The sequence below is a fragment of the Psammomys obesus genome, unplaced genomic scaffold (genome assembly GCF_907164565.1).
Source record: "Psammomys obesus unplaced genomic scaffold, mPsaObe1.curated_primary_1811, whole genome shotgun sequence".
Lineage (NCBI taxonomy): Eukaryota > Metazoa > Chordata > Mammalia > Rodentia > Muridae > Psammomys > Psammomys obesus.
The window spans coordinates 10,580,674-10,601,605 of NW_026596091.1; the positions used below are offsets into that span (position 1 = coordinate 10,580,674).

The 20,932-nt window shown below is 44.3% G+C and overlaps 1 protein-coding gene across 2 annotated transcripts in view; it reads left to right on the forward strand.

The window, feature by feature from the left end:
• Ntn4 (netrin 4) overlaps window positions 1-20,932 on the forward strand; it is a 105,404-nt gene that overhangs the window by 2,900 nt on the left and 81,572 nt on the right. For both annotated transcript variants that reach the window (XM_055627979.1, XM_055627980.1), the window contains exon 2: window positions 714-1,243. In XM_055627979.1, coding sequence (XP_055483954.1) covers window positions 714-1,243 — 530 coding nt within the window. The remainder of the gene's footprint in view (window positions 1-713; window positions 1,244-20,932) is intronic.

Consider the following 20,932-nt stretch of genomic DNA (forward strand, 5'->3'; position numbering starts at 1 on the left):
CCCCATAAAAAAGCGAGGTGTGGCAGTGCACTTACAGCTCAACACTGTAGAGGCAGCGACCGGTACCTCTGAAGATTTCATGGGCTAGCCAGTCTAGCCTACTTGGCAAATCCCAGGCCAGGGAGAGACCCTGTCTCAAAAACACAAGGTGGAGGGCTGGCGAGATGGTTCAGTGGTGAAGAGCAGCTGCTGCCGTTGCAGAGGTCAGGGGTTCTGTTCCTGGCACTGGAGTCTGGTGGTTTACAACCATATGTCCCTCCAGTTCCAGGGGGTGCAATACCCTCTTCTGGCTTCTTTATGTGCCTGCACGTGTGCAGTAAACATACACACACACACACACACACACACACACACACACACACACACACAAGCACATAAAGGTAAGTCTCAAAGCAACAAGGTCGATGGAGCCTTAGGAGCAATGGCCAAGTTATTCAGAACTCCACATGCACACATGTACACACCCACCTGTACACACATTCAGTTGCACACAGGAACACACTGTCATCTATCTTTCAAGCGCACACATTCTTGAATACACGAATCACTGTGAGTACATGATAGTGTTCATGGTCCAGTTAGGCAAGTTCTTCTCTTTATAGAAAGGCCCAGGGTCTTCGGAGGATACCTTGACTCTTGTTGAGGAAACGGGGGCACCGGAGGGCATTCCCGTTCCTGTATGTCTTGCATGACATATGCTTCCCCCTCCTCAGGCTTGAACAGAGTAGCTGGAGCAAATTCCCGCTGCGAGAAGGCCTGCAACCCTCGAATGGGAAACTTGGCTTTGGGGAGGCGACTCCGCGCTGACACCACCTGTGGTCAGAATGCCACGGAACTGTTCTGCTTCTACAGCGAGAACACTGATCTCACTTGCCGGCAGCCCAAGTGTGACAAGTGCAACGCTGCCCACTCCCACCTGGCCCACCTGCCCTCCGCCATGGCAGACTCCTCGTTCAGGTTCCCCCGGACCTGGTGGCAGTCTGCGGAGGATGTACACAGAGAAAAGATCCAGTTAGACCTGGAAGCGGAATTCTACTTCACTCACTTAATCATGGTGTTCAAGTCTCCCAGGCCTGCCGCCATGGTGCTGGACCGGTCCCAGGACTTTGGGAAGACCTGGCAGCCTTACAAGTACTTTGCAACAAACTGCTCAGCTACTTTTGGCCTGGAAGATGACATTGTCAAGAAAGGAGCTATTTGCACGTCTAGATACTCAAATCCTTTTCCGTGCACCGGAGGAGAGGTAAGGACACCTGTTTAACTCTACACTGTAAGGAAAGTGAGGAGGAAAAATGTTACCAGCCCACATTTTTTTAAAAGCATGAACTAAAAGCTATTACTTGTCGCAACATGAACGAAATTAGAATTTTTCGTGAGCTTTGTCATAAATTATTTCTCACTCTTGGACATGGATGTGTAGTTGTTCTCAAGCAAGCAGACTGCCCACTGGCTGGATTTTAGTCAGAATTCTAAGATTCTAGGTTTTGCTTTGTTTTGCTTTTTTGTTTGCAAGAAAGAGCAGATACCTACCATCACTCTGTTTGGGATGTTTAAAGGTGGTTGGTCCCTCCAGCTAGCAGAGATATTTACTGATTTGTGGAGACAGCTTGCTTGCGAAGCACATCCTGTTATCTTCCTGATATTCATAATGTAAATAGGTAGTAAACAAAAACAGAGCCAAGGGGAGAGACAAGCTCCTGAAAGGGCCATGAGGAGACGGTCCAGGAGGTGAGCTGGTGGGTGAAGTGCAAGCCTGACAACCTCAGTTCAGACGTCCCTCCACCGCCCCCCCCCCCCAGAGCTGGGTGTGAGGGTGCTGGAGGTGGAAACTGGAGAATCCACGGATCTGGTTGGCCAGCCACTCTAGCCAAGGGGGCGAGCCACGCGTTCAGTGAGAAACGCTGCCTCAGAGGTGGCTCAGCTGGTAAACTGCCTGAGATACAAGCATTAGGATTTGAGCTCAGATCCTTGTCACCTACAAAGCATGACAGATCCCCAAGGCCTGCTGGCCAACTAGCGAATCTAACTAATTAATAGTGAAAAAGATAAGATTGAGAATCACAGCAAAAGATACTTGATGTCCACCTCTGGCCTCCGCATATATATATATACACACACACACACACACACACGTACATGCGCGCACTCGCGCACGCGCGTACACAATACGTGCATTACACACGTGCACACAAATAAGGTGGATAATTGATGGAGGAATGTGCCCACCATCAACCTCTATGCTCCACAGGCAGGTGTACACACATGTACATGCATACACATACTACCCATGCACACATGTACACTACACAGACACAAAGAAAATGGAGAAGTGATAAAAGAGGATGCTAGCCATCAACCGCTGGCCTCCACACACATATACATGAATTCATACGTGTATACATTCGTGTACACACACACACACACACACACACACACACAAAATCATGGAGGTTTGGTGTTAAGGTTCCAAGAATGTGTAGCAGGCAAAGGAAGATAGTTCCTCTGAACACAAAGGATGCTTTGAGGTTCACATACACACAAATTCCATTTAGGGATGTGGGTCTATTCTCTTTCCTGGCCCCAAAGTCGGGCCACATCCATTGTGTAAATCAGCCTTGCCAGCCAATGGTCCAATTCATATATATTTTCTTTCCCCTGGGCAGGGAGAGAGGGGAAACAGGTCTATTTAACTTTCATAGAAGCACCCAGGGAGAGTGCTTCTAAGTATATGAACACAACAAACTACATGAAAGCAGACCAAGAGACTCTAATGCTTTCAACAACTAGATCAAATAGTGATCTGATCTGAATCAGTGAAATACTGACTCAAAGACAAGAAAGAGGGCTGGAGAGATGGCTCAGAAGTTAACAGCACTGGCTTCTCTTCCAGAGGACCCAGATTCGATTCCCAGAACCCACTTGGTGGCTCACAGCCATCTGTAACTCCAGTATTAGGGGATGCAATGCCCTCTTCTGGCTTCCATGGGCACCAGGAACACTTGTGGTGTACAACAAAACACTCATATACATAAATAAAATAAAAATTAAATTAAAAAATAAAGAAGGGAAATATTGAGTAGGGTGAGGGCAACAGAGAGAGAGAGAAAAGAGAGGTAAGAGTGTCATCTTTCCAATGCTGATAGCTACCATGCACATAAAGACTAGATGCAGCCAGGGGTTATTTTACATAGTGCCCTGACATCAGGACATTTAGTGATGTCTGGAGACATTTTTGTGCTATGAGGATTGGTGAGCACCACTGGGATCTAGTGCGTGGAAACCAGGGTCTAGAGCTAAGGCCTAGACAATGCACGGAAGGGCATTCCCTGCTCCTTCCCGAACAGAATTATCTAGCCCAAGATGTCAACAGCACCCTGGTTGAGAGAGTGGGAGCTAGGTGCGGGCATACATCCAGTGCACACGACACCGGGCTACAGTCACTGAGATAAGCACACTTGCAGCAGCCGTTTAGACAACTACTCACAAGTTTCCCAGATGGCAGCATCTAGCCAACATCTACTGAGTCCCTGCTGGGTGTCCCTCACTGTTCTCAGTGCTCCTGGTCCTGACTCTGGGTTGGCAGAGGATCTGCTTGCCCGGAGCATGATGTAAAGTTTAGTTTGGGAATTGCTCTTTCCCTTGACGTTCTCTGACATAGCGCCCCACGGCTTGTTCCCGTGGCTTCGCCTCCAAAGCACTCAAGAACAATGCTACTGGAACCAGAACTGAGAGAGACATGGCTTGCTCCTGTTTCCATCCTCGTTAACAATCCTGAAGGCTCACTTAATATTGTAAGCCTTTAATATGCTTTCACTGTGGACGTTTCCAAAGATACTAGGACAGGAAAGAGAAAGATAAGTTGGGCTCATTGTTTTCTTACGCAGAGAACGCTTTGTGTTAAAAACAAGAGAATGGTCTGACCTCTCAAACTGCTTTGGAATTGACGCACAGGCTCATGATAGCTCTCTGCATCTCAATGCTGCTGGGCCACATGTATCCATAAAGAAGGAAAGATAGTGGTAGTGGCCAGATGGCAGAGGCCTGCTCACTAAAACATATTACACTGGATTAGTACAACGGCTCCACAATTGCTCAGAGGTGACTGACAGCTCAGCCACTGTGGTGTCACCGAGCTGTAATGGAAGGGCGGTCTAAACTGCTGGAGAGCTCAGTCAATCGAGGGCTTGCCTTCCAAGCACAAGGACCTGTTTTTCATCCCAGAACCCACATAAAAAAAAAAAAAAAGCTGGGCACGGTGCCACACACTTGTAATCCTTGCACCAGGAAGGCAGAGATAGGCAGATCTTGAGGGCTTGCTGGCCAGACAGCCTGGCCTGCTTGGTGAGCTACAGACCACTGAGACCATGTCTTTAAAAAAGAGAAGGTAGATAGCCTCTCAAGAATGACATCTAAGCTTGTCCCCTGCTACCACACATGTACACTTGCGCTTAAACACCAATGTGCACACACATACACACAATACTAAATGAATATTGTTGTCACTGATGCAGAGACTACAATTTCTATCAGTTATTACAATGGACAGATATCTTTTAAATCCACTTTGTAAACGTTTGTTAGCTGATCCTATTCTTTTAGCAGACTTCTGTTTTGATGGTGAAGAAAGCATGCATTCAGCTTAGTGCCCCCTAGAGCAGTAGTTACAACAGTAAGACACTGCTGAATTTCTCCCCTAAACTCTGAGTTAGCCAGCTAAAGAGAGCCTTGCTTCAAGACCAGAGCCAAAGGGGCTCTCCCCCTAGAATCCATCGAGAAGTGATCTCTCCTCTGTGACTCTAGAACAGGAGTTGAATGGCATGGGCTGTGCTGAGCTACAGTGAATTTTGCATTTAACACTGCAAATCACCGAGTTGTATCACTGGAAACATGGTACAGTGTTCAGAAAAGCAAGCGAGTAATTTGGGTTTCAAATAGGACATCTCAAGTTCCATTTCTTGCTTGCTAATAATCTCATAGATCTATAGCTTCTGGAATTTTATATGACTTCACAACTTCAGTGGGAAGGTGTAGTTATGACCCTGACATAATTTGGTTTCCAGGGTTCATTCAGAAATCTGGATGTGAGCTTTGAGATCCCAGAGCTGGACTTCTCAAGAGTCTCATGCTGCCATCAGCAAAGCACACCTGAAAGAGGACCTTAAAAACTTAGGTGCAAGCTGGAAAGATGGCTCATCAGTTGAGAGCACTGGCTGCTCTTCCAGAGGACCCAGGTTCAATTCCCAGCACCCACATGGCAGCTCACATCTGTCTGTAACTCCAGCTCCAGGGATTCTGACACCCTCACACAGACATACATGCAGCCAAAACACCAAAGAACATAAAATAAAAATAAATTATATATATATTAAACTTAGGAGCATTAATCTACCCAGACTGCTTTGCAGGAAAGGAATGCTGGTGGTTGAACTCAGGGCTTTGAACGTGCTAACCAAACTTTTTATGTTGAACCATACCCTCAGCTCCCAAAGATTACTTTTTAAACCAAAAAGTTTACCCTGCCTCTCAGACTTCCTAAGGTTGCCAGTAGATTAAAGGAATGGGGTGTGGTTTTTTCTAAGGCATCCTTTCTACCCAGAAGACCAGTCTGTTGCCCAGAAGTAGCATGATTTGCCTAACAAATTTTGTAAGCTATGGGACAGAGTCAGGAATAACTCTGTCTTCTAAGCTGAAACCTAGTATTTGGCCCATCAGTTGTGTTCTTGCTCTAATAGTGACAGCCCAGAACTGCTGTGAATCTCCCTCTTGCCTCACTTTTTCAAAGCCATTTGCTGCTATTCATTTGGATGATATGAAGATGAAAAACATTTTCCAAACAGCTCTCTCCTCAGAAACAATATCTCCTGAGTGGTACTTCAAGACGGACAGATTTAATGGTCAAGTTAGTCTAGGAAACACAACCTGGGGTCCTGGTTTAGTTTCTGTTGCTGTAACAGAATCCCCGAGTCTAGGCAATTTTCAGGAATAGACGTGCATTGGTTTACAACTCTGGAGGTTGCAAAGTCCACCATCATGATACCAACATCTGCTCAGCATGTTAAAGTAAAGGGCACCCCACATGTTTTGACAAAACAACCTTGCTGGCTTGCATCTCTATCCTTCACCCCATCACCCCAAAGTAATCCCAACTACTGCTCAAGGTCCCCATCACCAAATACTATCAACCTATGAATTTGGAGCTTACGTTTCCAACACGTGAAATTTTGGTGAGCAAAATCAAACAACTACATCTGGGTTGAGCAAAGTTGAACAAAGTTGCACAGATCCCATCCTTTGCTCTGTCCACCAGTGAGAGAAAAGGGAACATGGCCTTCAGTTCAATTTGTCTGGCCATGGGCTTGCTTTCTGTAGCACTCCAATTCCAGCCTGCCAGGATGCCAGAGCTGCACGGAGCACTGTGTGGGGACTGCTGCGATGGAGGTCTTGAGCGCTGCCGAAGCCACAGTGGAAGGCACAGACAGGTCTGGGGCTCAGGTGGCTTCAGTGGTTTGATTTCAAGACCCTGTCAATTGGGGGCTTAGTCAATTTGACAGAGCAGTAGATGATAACAACCTTGGAGCAGAAAATGACAGGTTAATTAGGCTCTTTCAGGATGACAAGAGGCCCCCTTATATCACCCCTGGGAACAGAAAATGTAGGAAAGTGAAGAGAGATGGCAAATCACTCTGGGTCCCCCGGTCTTCCAGGCTTCCTGGAAGTGGACTTTTGATCATGTGAACTGGAAGCAATGGTAGATGGTGCAGATACCATCTCTCCCTCTCCCTGGTCCATTGTCTTGTTATTAAAAGAATTCTGCACAAAATTGGATCCCAACCAACTGAGCCACATAGTGTTGTTTTTTCCCCTCCAGAGCATAATGAATACATCACACCCACAGAGAAGAGAGTAAAGTCACAGGCAGCAGTAAGCAGAGCCAGAAGCACAAGGAGGAGCTGGGTCTCCGAGCAGTCCTTGAATAGACAATGGCTAACAAGGGTCGGGATTTTGCCAATATCATTTATGACCATTTCCTTGGCACTGAGGACATTGGTTTGATCATGTAGTCAATAAATATGTAACTGGGATGAATGGAGGGATGGGTGATAGAATAAGCTGGAAAAGAGTAGAAAATGTTCTTAAGTTGAAAACGAGGAAGAAACAAATGAGGCTTAGGAAGGGCAAGAGAGGCAGTGACTCCACTTGACATGGAGAAACTGAATCAGCAGTAATAGAAGACAAATTTAGAGAAGGACGATTAATAATGTCCACATTCCCAGTCACTTAAATAACCTTTGAGCTGCTGTGTGTCAGGGTTCATTTTAGATTCTGGAGGTGTAACAGTGAACTGGACTTAGAATTTCCCTGCCCTCATGTAAACTTAGATTCTAATGCAGCGATTGGTGGGTTGGGGTCGAGGAATTAAGAATAAATAAAATGTATCATATAAGAGAAAATAAAACAATGTGGGAGGTGAAAAATGTCACCAAAGGGGTGCTATTCCTAAAAATCACAGTGGCTCAGTTTCTGGAGTTTTCCTGAGTGAACAACAACTGTAATGTAGGGCCATATCTTTGTGTGTGTGTATGTGTGTCTGTGTTTGTGTGCATGCACATGTGTGCACATGTATGTAAAGGCCAGAGCAGAACAGTGGCTGTCTTCCAACATCACTCCTGCCTTGTGTTCTGAGATAGATCTTCTCACTGAACATGTAGCTCACTGGTTAGGCAAAAGCCCTGGGGATCCTTCCACCTCCATCTTCCCAGCACTGGGATTCTTGGCTTTTACCCGGACTTTGGAGACTGAACTCAGACTGTCATGCAACCATGTATGCTCCTTTCTTTCGTGATCCTACAGCCTGCTGGGTGAGAGGTCATTTATGGACTGAATCCTTTAGTAACCTGGGGCAGGGTAGGATTAGTCCCCCAAATATGTTGTATAGATGCCCTCCAAGGTCCAAGCATTTGGTTGTTGCGTTAGGATACTGAAAAGTTCGGCTTCTAATCTCTGGTGCTAAAGGTCTGTAATGCAGGAGATGAAAAGCCAATTAAGTTTTTACATGTATTTACATTTATGTGTTAAACTATGCTTGGGATTTTTTAAAGGGTGATAAAAGAGAGTAGGAGTAGGATGCAGGAGTAGGAGTGCTTCGTAGGCAGTGCTTTTTGGTTAGCTGCTCTTGTCCTCAGTGACTGACATCTACACATCCCTGTCTCACCAACAGAGGCAGTGGTTAAGTCATGATGGTGAGCCTTCCCATGGGAAAAACCCTGAAAGCATACTGCATCGTATTTTTTTTTTCAAGAAGCTGGGTGTGGTGATGCACATCTTTAGTCTCAGCCCTGGGGAGGGAGAGGCAGGGGGATCTCTATATGAGCCTGAGGCCATCCTAGTCTACCCAGTGAACCCCAAGATAGCCAGGGCTATTTGGAGAGGCTCTGTCTCAAAAAGGAACTCCATTGATGAGACATCAACATGAACTGCCTTTTATAGACATAAAAATGGAGACTTGGTGGGTCAGGGTGACTCAGGGTCAAATAGGTGATGAGCCAGCCAATTTGCGAGCTGGGATAATGAGCTCACCTTGAAATTATCGATATGATTAAGTTCCAATATAACTTCAAAGTAGAAAAGAAGGCTGTCGAGATGGTTCAGTAGCTAAGGACACTTGCGCTAAGCCAGATGACCTAAATTCGATCCTCAGGACACATGATGGAAGGAGAGAACTGACTCTTGCAAACTGTCCTCTGCCTCCCACACATGTGCTGGGCCATGTACCCCCCCAAATAAATAAGTAGAAAGAATGTTAAAGAAGAATTCATCAAGCAGAAGACAAAACTAAACCTAGACTGTTCTGTGATTGTTAAGGATTGTAGAGAACTTCCAGCCTGAAAGATAATTTGAAATAGGCTGCATTATGTACTTTGGGTTAAGAAATGAATGTTTTCTTATATTGGAAAAATACTTACAATAAGTGAAGACTTAACACTGGCCTCAGGTGATTTAAAACAGTGGTTCTCAACCTTCCCAATGCTGTGGCCCTTTAAGGTAGTTCCTCATGGTGTAGTGAGCCCAACCATTAAATTAATTTAATAACTGTAATTTGCTATAGTTATGAATTATAATGTAAATATCTGTCTTTTCCAATGGTCTTAGGTGACCCCTATGAAAGGGTCATTTGACCCACAAAGGGGTCACAACCCACAGGCTGGGAACCACTGATTGAAAATAAGCTTTGTAAGAAGGAGTATGCAACTTTCTGGTACCATTGAGCATGAGCATTGATTTTTGAGAGGAAGAGAGCACCTTTTACCTAGCTGGTGACTACTCAAAGAAGCTTTTCTAAGTTAGCTACCGAATTACTGTGTCTGTCAGCTAGAAGTTCACCCTCAGCCATCGCGGCAGAATGTTATGTACAGTCACATACAGCGATTTGGTTACATTCAGCTTCCCTTTCCTTAGGGATGACAGCTAAAAATGTATAATAACACCTATTAAAAAAAGTGCCTTCAGTTTATACAAAACCCACACAGGGGTTATTGGCTAAAATTATTTAAAGAGGCTACAGAAAAAGGGAGCCCAAACATAGATGTCCAGTCAAGAAATGCCTGATTGAGTAGATTGTGTGTGTGTTCATATATGCACGTATGTGTGTACAAGTACACACACACACACACACACACACACACACACACACACACGTGTGCAGGCCAGAAGTTAATGTCAGGTGTCTTCCTCTATAACTCCGAATCTTATTTTTTGAGATAGGGCCTCTCACCTAACCTGGAGCTCACCTGTTTAGCCAGATTGGCTAGCCAGCAAGCACTGGGGATCTGCCTATCTATACCAGCACATACACCATACGTAGTATCACTGGCTTGCCACCACGTGCAGCTTTTCTGCAGGTGCTGGGGATCCAAAGCCAAGTCTTCAAGCTTGTACAAGCATTTTACCTGCTGTATCTAGCCATCTCCCAAGGCACCTGAGCAGATCTTTCCTTCAACGAAATAATACCCCACTTAGTTTTTCGTAAAAAGTCTGCTTCACATTTGTTTGCTTTGTGCTTGTTCTAGCTGATGCTCTACCTTTGGCCAATATTTGGTCAAAATATTCCAAAAGCTTTGAGAAATCAGATCGCAAAATATCAAGCTCTTGTAATGAGTCATGGAAATATTAAGGCTTAGTGATGAAGAACTTATGAGAGGCAGATGCCTGGAGTCAGGTGCATTCAAGCCCCTGAGGCAGTTTTAAGATGTAGAGAGCCCTCGAAACCAGAATGGGGATTAAGGACATTAGATCCTGGGAACTCACAAGACTGTGAAGGCGCCTCATATTAGACAATGTAGGAGTGGCTGCTCTGACCTGAGGTGGGAGCCTGTGGGAACTTAGGGGACTCTCTCCCTATTGTAAAAGGCCTCCTACCTCTTCCACTCCCACAGCCTTTGCTCATTGAGGGCCATTGTTCTTTGTATCATTGTATTCAAGCTGTGGATACCACCCCCACCCCACTCCACCCCGACAGCTCCTATCAGCACAGATTTCTTTAAGAAGTAGATGTGTAACATACATTTGTTGAACTGGAGCTGAATTATATGATAGTAACTATAAACAAATTTTTTTACTATGTTTTATATTACACGTTTACTAAGTGGTGATATTTTCAAAATATTCATGGTTCATTCTTTCTATAGATATTTGGGGGAAGAAACCTCCTAATTTGCAGAGAGAATGTTTGTTTTCACTGTTGTGTTTACTTGTTTGTTTCATTGGCTTTTTGTTTTGTTTTGTTTTGTTTTGTTTGAGACTGGGTTTTGTTGTGTAGTCCTGGCTGTTCTGGAACTTGCTCTGTAGACCAGACTGGCTTCAAACTCAGAGATCTGCCTGCCTCTGCCTCCCATGTTCTGTGATCAAAGGCGTGTGCCACCATGTCCCGTTGTTTTGTTTTTTTAATCTCTGTAGACTTGGACAAGTGTAAAGAAAAATGCTAAGCGAGGAAAGGGGAGAGGATGTGCAGAAAGGAGTGAATGCTTTGATGAAGCCCCAAGTTAGAGCCTTGTGAAGACTGTAGAATAAATTCCAAAAGACAGTGTGAGCTGCAGGGCTGTTCAGGAAAGCACACTGGGCCTGCTGGCCTGGTACTTTGAGAAGAGGGAGGCAACAGATGCTGAAGCAGAGGTCAAGATGCAGGGAAGTGGGTGAGAGCTGAGAGGTGATGAAGAACAGTAGGAAAACAAGTAATGTCTCAAATATAGATAGCCTAGGTTGCTCCAACGTCACTCCCAGATCAATTAAAGTCAGGTAATTATTTCCACCATCTTCTTATACTAAACAAACATAAAGAGTATTTCCAGTTTTCAAGACCAATTAATCCGATTTACTTATAATGTCATTAGTTTTTACTCTGAGTGGTATTGGAAGTTATTGGGGATTTTGATCAAATTATTGATATAATGTGTTTTTAAGATGCTTGTTAAGAAAGACAAAACAGGGAAGCAGGGTGAAGGAGAAACTGGGAATCATCAGGAATGCATTGCAGAAAATCAGGCTAGATCTTCTAGAGGCTAGATGGGCAGAGGATGACAGCGGAGGGGGCCAAAGTGGCTGGATTCTGGCTCTCTTCTGTAGAAAAAGCTAGCAGAGTTTGCTGACAGGTTGGGTAAATGATATGAGACACAGAAAAACACACACACACAGAGATGGTGGAGAAGAGGGAGGGAGCAGGAAAGGGAGGGAGGGAAATATGTGTGCCCCCGGGAGAATAAAATACCCACTTGCTGAGAAGCAGGGGTGCTGGTGAACAGAAGCTCATTTTGACATACTAAGTGTGTGAACTTCCTACCTAACATCCAAGCGCAGACACCGAGGAGGATTAGAGCTCAGAGACGTTGACAGTTTACAGATGACATTTGAAGCTATGACACTTGGTTGCGATAATCAAGGCTATGGGTGTAGATAGGAAAGGGGAAGGCCTTAGAAAGGGATGACTCTATCCATCAATGCTGCCGTTTCGGAAACACTCTCAGAAGGCCTGAGGCATTCCTAGAAATCAGTCTCACTTACTTATGGGACCTGTGGTAGCAGTGTGTTGAGTTCCATTGCATTGTCACAGTCAGAAAGATAAGTATATAAAATGACAAGTGAGGGGGACCCTGGAAGCAGCGCTGTCCACAGGAGGCACCAAGACCAAGAGAAGGGCATGCACTGACTGGGCCGGAGAAGGGCAGAGAGAGTGGGGCTGAGTCCGAGCAGAGTGAAATCTTCCAAAGTGTCGGGCAGAAAGAGCTATGTCGGGTTCAGGGACCTTCGCCTGTGAGAGTTTTGTACTCTGCTGCATTTTTTCCAAAGTCGGGATCCCACTGTGTTGCCCAGACTGGTCTCAAACTCCTGGGCTCAAGTTATCCTCCAGCCTCAGCCTCCCAAATACTCAAAATTTAGGCAGGCACCAGCCTGCCTACACATCACCTTGCCTTATTCTATTCTGCATCCTGTTTCAACTCTAAAAGCTGCACCCGTAGGAATGAGTCGTGGAGTGCCAGAGTTCAGCCATGGCACAGTGCACACTTTTCCACTCAGGGTTTTATGAGATTTGATTTTGCAGAAGGCGATGTTGGTGGGCATCTACCGAGGGTACTGGAGCCGGACAGTGAGTCCCTTTTCAATGAAAATGTTTGCGTTTTCCAGCGAACTGTAAGACTCAACCTTACCGATGCTTTAATTAACGATTAGCCATCCTATTAAGGAGTAGGATTTGCAGGCTGCACTCGCAAGTGACTAGGGCTGTGCCAGGGCCTGCCCAGCACTTTGCCACACCTCACTTTATCTCTGAGCACCAGATCTGGCTTCTCTTGACCATGCGCACAAAAGCAAAGGAACACATTTCTCTGTCACACTTTTTTTTTTTTTTTAAGTCTTATGGGTCAAGTAAGATGCTTTCTTTTTACATGTATTTTTTGCATTTATTTATTTGTGTGTAGGAGAGATGAGAGATGAGTGGGGGGAGGGCATTTGCTACTACATGATTATGGTGGTCAGAGGACAACTTTCACCACGTAGTTCCCAGGGATAAACTCGGGTTGTCTGGCTAGGTGGCAAGGTCTTTACTTGTTGAGCCATATTGCTGATCCCTCAGACATTTTTCTTCGTGTCCCCTCTCTCCTGCAACTAGCAGCAGAGCAAAAGTTTCCCCAGGCCTCAGTAATATTTGTTGGTGCTACCTTATGCTTCATATCCTAGGTCAAAAATTATTACGAGTGATATTCGCTGGCTTCCGCCGATGGCCTGCCTCCACATTCGTGCTGTTGTGTATTTTGGCTCCCATTGGAGGAGGCTCCTCTGTTTTAAAGTGGAATTGGAGAAAATGTGATCATCTCTATATCTTCCCCTTCCAACATGTCCCTCAAGTGTCCCCAGAAATCTGTTTTTCTTTAATTCTCCTACATTCCTGCAGTGGCTTTTTTTGATGCTTCTCTCCACAGTCAGAGACCCTCCCTAGGGGATTGACAAGACGGCTCAGAGAATAAGAGCACTTGCTGCGCAAGCCTGGTGACTTGAGTGTCATCTTTGGAACCTACATTCCACTCTCCGCTGTGGCCCTCATGTCCCCTGGCTACCCCTGCTACTCACTGCCCCACAAATTTAAAAATTAAAATACATTAAAGACTCTTCCTCGAACCCTTGTTACACTCTCAGCTAAAAAACCTGCCTCCCCCTACCTACCTCATAAAACCTATAAGAATGCTATTGCTGTCTAGCTCAGAAAGGCAAAAGGCCCTTCAGAGAGTATTGCTAGGTCCTATCCCTCTCTGGACTGAGAGTCGCTCAAAGGCATTACTTTCTCCACTCCCCTAACTGTCCTGATGCAAACCATCATCATTGCTCATCAGCATACATTATTATGATGTTCCTGAGTGTTCTCTGTACTGTCATGTTTGCTCTCCAGTCTCTTCCCTATAGTGTAGTCCGAAGAATATTTTATTGTTATTTTGAGGCAGGGTCTAGCTATGTACATCTGACAGCTATAAAACTCACTGTATGGACCAGACTAGCCCAGAACTTACAGCTATCCTACTAGCTGTACCTTCCAAGAGCTGGTATTGAAGTTGTCAGTCACCAAGCCCAGCTGAAGGATCTTTTAGGATATGAAATGTCCCTTCTTGGCTTACATCTTTTCAGTGATCCCTTAATCCCTTTATAATGCCACCCCATTCTCTACTAAAGCATGACCAACCTTTTCTGAGAATTGGGTCCCCTCCCACCCTCTGCCCCCATTACCGTAGCTCTAACCTCCAGGGTGTCTGTGAAATAACTCCTACCACTCCGAGCTCCACCTCACTCAGACCTTCTGACTGATACTTCCTTAACTTAAGGAACTCTTTCAATGTTTTAAAATTGTTTCTGTTCCTAAGATTATGATATAATTATATCATTTCTCCTTACTTTTCCTCCCTTCAAACCCTCTCCTACACCCCTCCTTGCTCTTTCCTTTAATTGTTATGTGGTATGTTGTTACATAATATAGGTAATGTATATCTGTATACATATACTTCCTAAATACCTACCTACCACCTGCTTGGTTTGTGTAATGTTACTTGTATGGATGCTTTCAAAGCTGACTATTGTGTAGTAGATAACCAATCAGTGTGCTTCTTCCTGGGGAAGACTGTTTCTTCCACTCTCCACATTCCCTAGTTGTTCTTTGTGTAGGTTGAGGCCTGCTGGGCTTTCCCCAGTCCGCTTTAGCTTCTCTAATGTTGTTGTCCTTGTTTAGCTCATGTTCAGGCAGTTCTGTTGGTGAGACTTTATGGGTGTATCTTCTGACATTATTAGATGACACACTTTCACAGCAAACTCCTGGTCCACCAGCTCTTACAATCATTATATCCTCTTCTGCAATGATCCCAGAGCCTTAGGTGTGGGAGTTATTTTGTAGATCCATCATCAGTTGGGACTCGGCTTTACAGCTCTGCATTTTGATTAGTTGTGGTTTTCTATAATAGTCTCTGTTTGTTGTAAAGAGAAGTTTCCTTGATGAAGAGTGAGGACTACATTTATCTACAGGTCTAAGGACAAATATTTAGACTGTAGTTAGGGATTATGCTGGTTTAGTAAAGGGGTGGTCATAAGTTCTTCTCTAAGATCTATGACTTCACTAGCCCTGGGTAGCTGGCTAGGTTTCCAATACAAGACATGATTTTCTACTTGTAGAGTAGGTCTTAAGTCCAATTAGAGAGCTGTTGGTTACCACCAAGATATATGTGTCCCTACAAAACCTATGGGGTTATTATGTCATGCTGGTCATTGTATCATAGCTGGCAGGATGGGGGTTGCTTTCCTCCTTTGGAAGCTTGCATGGCACCTTCTGGTAACATGAAAGCTAAGAGTGACTCTTTATTGATCATCTCCATCAAGTTCTACTTCTCATTCACTTAGCTAAGTTCTCCCTCAATCATATTTTAGATGGATAGATGGGATGGGATGGGATGGGATGGGATGGGATGGGATGGGATGGGATGGGATGGGATGGGATGGGATGGGATGGGATGGGATGGGATAGGATGGGTGGATGGATGGATGGATGGATGGATGGATGGATGGATAGAAGAAGGAAGGCAAGAAGGGTGAAAGGGAGGGATGGATGGACAGATGGATGGATGTATAGATGGATGTATAGACAGATGGATAGATGGAAGGATGGATAGATGGAAGGATGGATAGATGGATGACTAGATAATTCATATTCATCCTTAAGGACTCTGCATAGGCTCCACCTCTTACCAAAATTCAGGGGTAGGTATACTGTGCATGTGCTTCACATGTGTGCATCCCAGCACCCTCTGCATATCATGTGTGCATCCCAGCACCCTCTGCTCACTTCTGTTGTGAGCTCCTTAAGGAAGAGCAGACCACACCTACAGAAACACTACCTGGGTGTCCAGCGTGCTGCCTGCCATTAGATAGATATTTATCAAACAAATGAATACTGAAATTATCACTGTTGATATTATTGATGACAACTTTTCGCTGTTTTGTGATTTAACGTTCTTTTATGGCAGAGAATCAAGTGTAAGGCACGCAAGCAGAGTGTTTGAGAATGGACTTGCCAAGTGCCTCTTAAGTTCGCCATTCGGGATGACAGATTCCCCAGGCAGATAGCTGACAAGTATAAGTTTTCACAAACATGATGTCATGGGTTCCACTCTTTTGCAAACCCAAACTTCAGGCTCTGTTCCTAGTTGCCAGAGGCCTGCCACAGAGGGAAGACTCACTTCTATTTCCACCTCTTGGAAACAGTGTGAGGTGGATGGAAAGGTTTACTCCATGATCTTGTTTAGTTTTTCATCAGTGTCACTGCAAATGATTGGGAAGCGTGCCTCACATTTTGGCTCTCACCACACTCTCACCATGTTGATGGCACGGGCAGTTGTTTGAGGATTCTGGGGCACAAGCCTCGTGATGCTATCTCTGGTCAAGCTTTCTTGGCTGTTGGCTTGCTTGTATAAAGCCAGGCTTGTCCCTCTCTTTCCCAAAGACCTATACTTTCCAGTAAGCCAAATCCAACATCCACTCCACCTGCTCACCTAGATTTCGGAGGGAAAACTTGAGAGAGAAACCATTTTGGAAAAAGTTTAAATATCAGCCTGGTGGTGCCTGCCTTTTATCCTAGCACTCAGGAGGCAGAGACAGGCAGACCCCCAGGTTCAAGGCCAAACTGGTCTATAGAGCGAGTTCTAGGACAGCCAGGGATATACAGAGAAACCCTGTCCGGAAAAAAAATTAAATATAATTTTCTTGCCAAAACAAACAATATTTTTGGGGAAAAATGTCTAAACTGGGTCTTATCTCCTCTAGTTACCTGGATGTATCTAGTTGCCTCTATGTACTTGTGTTTAAGGACCTTCTAATCTAATTGAGAGTTTTAACTCGTGTCTCTTAAGGATAATAATTGAAAAGTGGAGAAGAGAATTCTGTGGAGAAGTATATATAGAAAGCCACCTCTCAGACTGGCTGGAGAGCCTGCAGTGAAAGAATCTGGTTAATAAGAAGGGAATTAGGAAGATGACACCGAGCATGGCGGCAAATCACTGACTCTGAGCCCCCATGGTCAGTGATTTGTCAGGACTCGGTCCTCTGAGGACTGGAGGTCCATCAGCAGCTCTGGGCAAGGATAGCATAATCAGAGCTGTTAAGAACGAGACCTCAGGGATCAGCATGAAGAACCCTTGAGCAAAATTTAGGAGATTAACTTCAGTACTGATACACATAAATTCTTCTGTTCAAAACTCAGCTGTGATACCAACACCAGAGAGGTATGACTGACTTATCGGTCATTCATGTGAAAAAAAAAAAAAAAGAGAGAGAGAAAGAAAAAACCCTGAGGGTTTTAGTTGACTATGATTTCAGTGTGACTCATCAACAAATAGTGTCTGCCAAAAAACCTGAATGCAATCTCAGGCCACATTTGCAGAAGAGCAGCGTTCCAAGCGAAGGAGAGAATAGTCCTCTGTCCTCCTCCTTGTCAAAGCATGGCTAGAATATTATGCTCAGGTCAAGATTTTCCTATTTAGAGAAAGCTGAGCAGAAGAAGTGAGAGCAATTAGAACCCTTGTTATATAATGAACAATTAACTTGGGATATTTCACCTTGGAGAGGATTTATGGATGTTCGGGGATTGCTGGCATTCTTCAGATATTTGAAGAGGGATTAAATGGACTCTGATGCTTTCAGAAGGCAAGGGTATGGCCAAAGAGAGAACTTTCTGGAGAACTAAATGTATCCGGAGTCAGACAGAACTCTTCAGTGTCCGGTGCCAGGGTTATGTTTCACAAAAATCCAAGGACCCACAATGAGAAGCTCATGTACAGATTCCCCAGTTGGTCTCAAGACTGCTGGCTCTGTCCCCTCCAACTCTGAACACACTGTGGCTTAAGAAAGTCTTTATATCCATCTCCTCCAAGAGAAGAGGATTTGTGGTGAGCACTGTGGACAGGCCCTGCAGTCTTCTAGCTCTTGAGCGGCCCCTTTCCCTTGGTGCAGCCTCTCAGGGGAGATGGCCTGTCTTTCGGCTGCGGAAGGAATGGCCCTGTTCTTAACCATTAACCACGAGGAAGTCATTCAACAGCTGGGGGAAGGGAAGGGAAGGAAGACAAAGAAAATAAGTCCCTACTGTCTGAGTCTTTGCTTTGTACCAATGGAGGGCGTTTTATCTATATTTTGTGATAGGACAAGATGCCATGTAGCAATTAGAAAAGGGAGCTGAGGTCCACCATCTGGGCTACGCTCAAGGGCTGGCAGTTCTAGCTTTTACATCTCTTGGCCAATTCTAACTGCTGTCCCTCCAGAGAAAGCTCAGTCATCTCACACTCCAGTGTAGCCTAAGTAGCTGTGGTCCTGTCCTTGTTCAAGGTACCGTCAGTTCTTCATTTATAAACTAGGTCAATGTAATGAAGGCTCAGATAAAGCATATATACATGTTTTAATAAATGGCTGAGTACTGTTCAAATACTACTAAAACCTCTCTACTACATTATGAGTGAAGAAGACACTTAGAGCCACTTTATTTGGTGACTAAGCAGGTATTTGATTCTAGGAATGCAATGATAAACAGAAAAAAACTCATTACTTTGTAAATGTAAATGGGCTTTTCTTTTTAAAAATGATTTTATTTTATGTGAATGAGTGTTTGCCTGAATATATTTGCTTGTACAGCACAGCCCCCTAAATGGACTCCTTTAGAACAATAATCAGTCATAAATTAAGGACTTCCGATAGTAACTTTGAGCATTTTTCAATATTTCCCAGATCACTGGGGATCTACCATTTTTCCTCAGTCCTTTTATAGACATTTAGTTGAGAACGAAATCAGTCTTGGTTACTTAATAGTAGATAAATGTAAAGAATTATATGCTTTTTTTTAAAGCTATAGAACAGCCATCTAATTTGGACAGTAACAAAGCAGCTATGTTAGATTTAAAGGGAAATGAACAAATCTGGGTGAAAAGATAATTTCATGTCTCTTCAGTCCATATTTACTTCTGCCTATCTACTGTGACTTTACAAATTATTTTAAAATTGTATCATGAATGTCAAGTACAAGTTAAGGAGCTAAGTTTTAAGAGGTATTTTTAGGTGGCAAAGCCACGGCCAGTTGAAAGTATGAGCTGAAGCGAAGTGCCTTAGCAAGACTGAAAGAAATGTACCTGCCTACACCTTTCTGGTATTCCAGACTCCTGAAGTCATTTCTAAATGATTCTGTTTGGAGGCCGCTCTGTGGTGAGCCTACAGCGAGCAATAGTTATGTTCTCAGCCTGGCCCCTGTATTCCTTGGCTAAGGGTAAATATTGTTTTTGACTTTATATGACAGGTTTGCTGTTAAGATGAATAGACTTTTCAGATAAGGTAGTTCAGATAAATTAGTCAAAGAGTCAGAACATGTTTAAAATATTATCCGTTTAAAATATGGTAACCAGAACACACACACACGCGCACACACACACACACACACACACACACACACACGCACGCACACGCACACGTACACGTACACCTGTTTTCCAAGAACTTTATGAAATATGTTCCAGGTCCATATGAAAATCCACAGCCAGGAGTTCAAAGGTGCTGTTTCTTTTCAGCTCCTCTTTCCTCTTTAAAAGCCCAACTAATAAAGTGCTCAGCCACTTGTGTGCGGTTTTGGCTAGCAGAGTCTGTGAGCAAAGCCTATGCGTCTGGCTGCTTCTACAGGAGCTATGCTATTTATGCAGCTGGCCCCTGGTGCTGTTCTCTTCAAAGGCCATTTTAATCTTTTGGTCCATGCGAGGCATCTGCATCTCTTGAGCTGCTGAGGAATTCTGTGAAGACACTGAGGAAAATTTCCCCAGAAAGCGAAGTTGATGACTACCGCTCCTAACTATCTGAAGGATTCCCATATTAAGATGAAATAGGCTTACTTTGTGTGGCTCCCCGATGAGTCTTAGATAGCACTGATAGCTAACAGAGGATGGGGGAAGAATTCTCTTTTACATGTAACTACTGAACACTTAACTCTGACTCAGGTAGCTTCCCCAGACCTCCACTCCTTTGTCACCTCAGCCCTACCTGCCTTTCTCCCAGTGAGTTTAGTTGGCAAGTGACTGGAAATATCATTTTCTGGGATCTAAACAATGCAAAACAGTTGTTATAGAACTGTGCAGATGGTGTGTTTTGTATTATTGTTCATATGTGGAACTGATCCCTCCCCTCCCCCACCCTCCAGCAGCATAACCCCCAGCATCAGTCTAGCATCTCTGTTTATCCTGATGGGAATTAATGGCACAAACACCTCTATAAACATGTGTCTCAAAAACATCCCTCAGCCCCTCTCATGCCACAGTCTCCACCGCGTCAGCAGGATTTCTTCCCAAAGAGCTTCACCAAAAGCACTGTAGGTCTTTCCAAATCTGAATATTGCTCAACTTACAGAAAAACAAAACAAAACAAAAACAAAAAACAAAAAAAACCTTAACAGTCATTCAGATTTAAAAGTATACAGTCCAAAAAAGAAATAGAGGTTAGAATTTGGTTGGCATCATAGAAAGAAAAAAACGAAAATACTTTCATCGGTGGCTTAGACGTACAAATAAGAGAGAGACCATTTGCTACCCAGCCAGAGTGGTAAATGGTCTAGAAACTATGTGGCATGAAGTGCTGTGGACAGTTTACCTGGAGAATAGAAGCTAAGCTGGTGACTACACTTAACCATTTGAAGAACTCTTCCATATTTACTTTATACAGTATTACAAACTACAGGAGACAGACCATAGCTTAATGCAGAAGACCTTAAGAAAAACCACCCAGCAGTGAAATGTGCTGTTTGATGAGGGTGGGATCTCAGAGCTAGGGGGTGTGTCTCATAGCAAGTGGGTGTGTCTCATAGCAAGTGGGTGTGTCTCATAGCAAGTGGGTG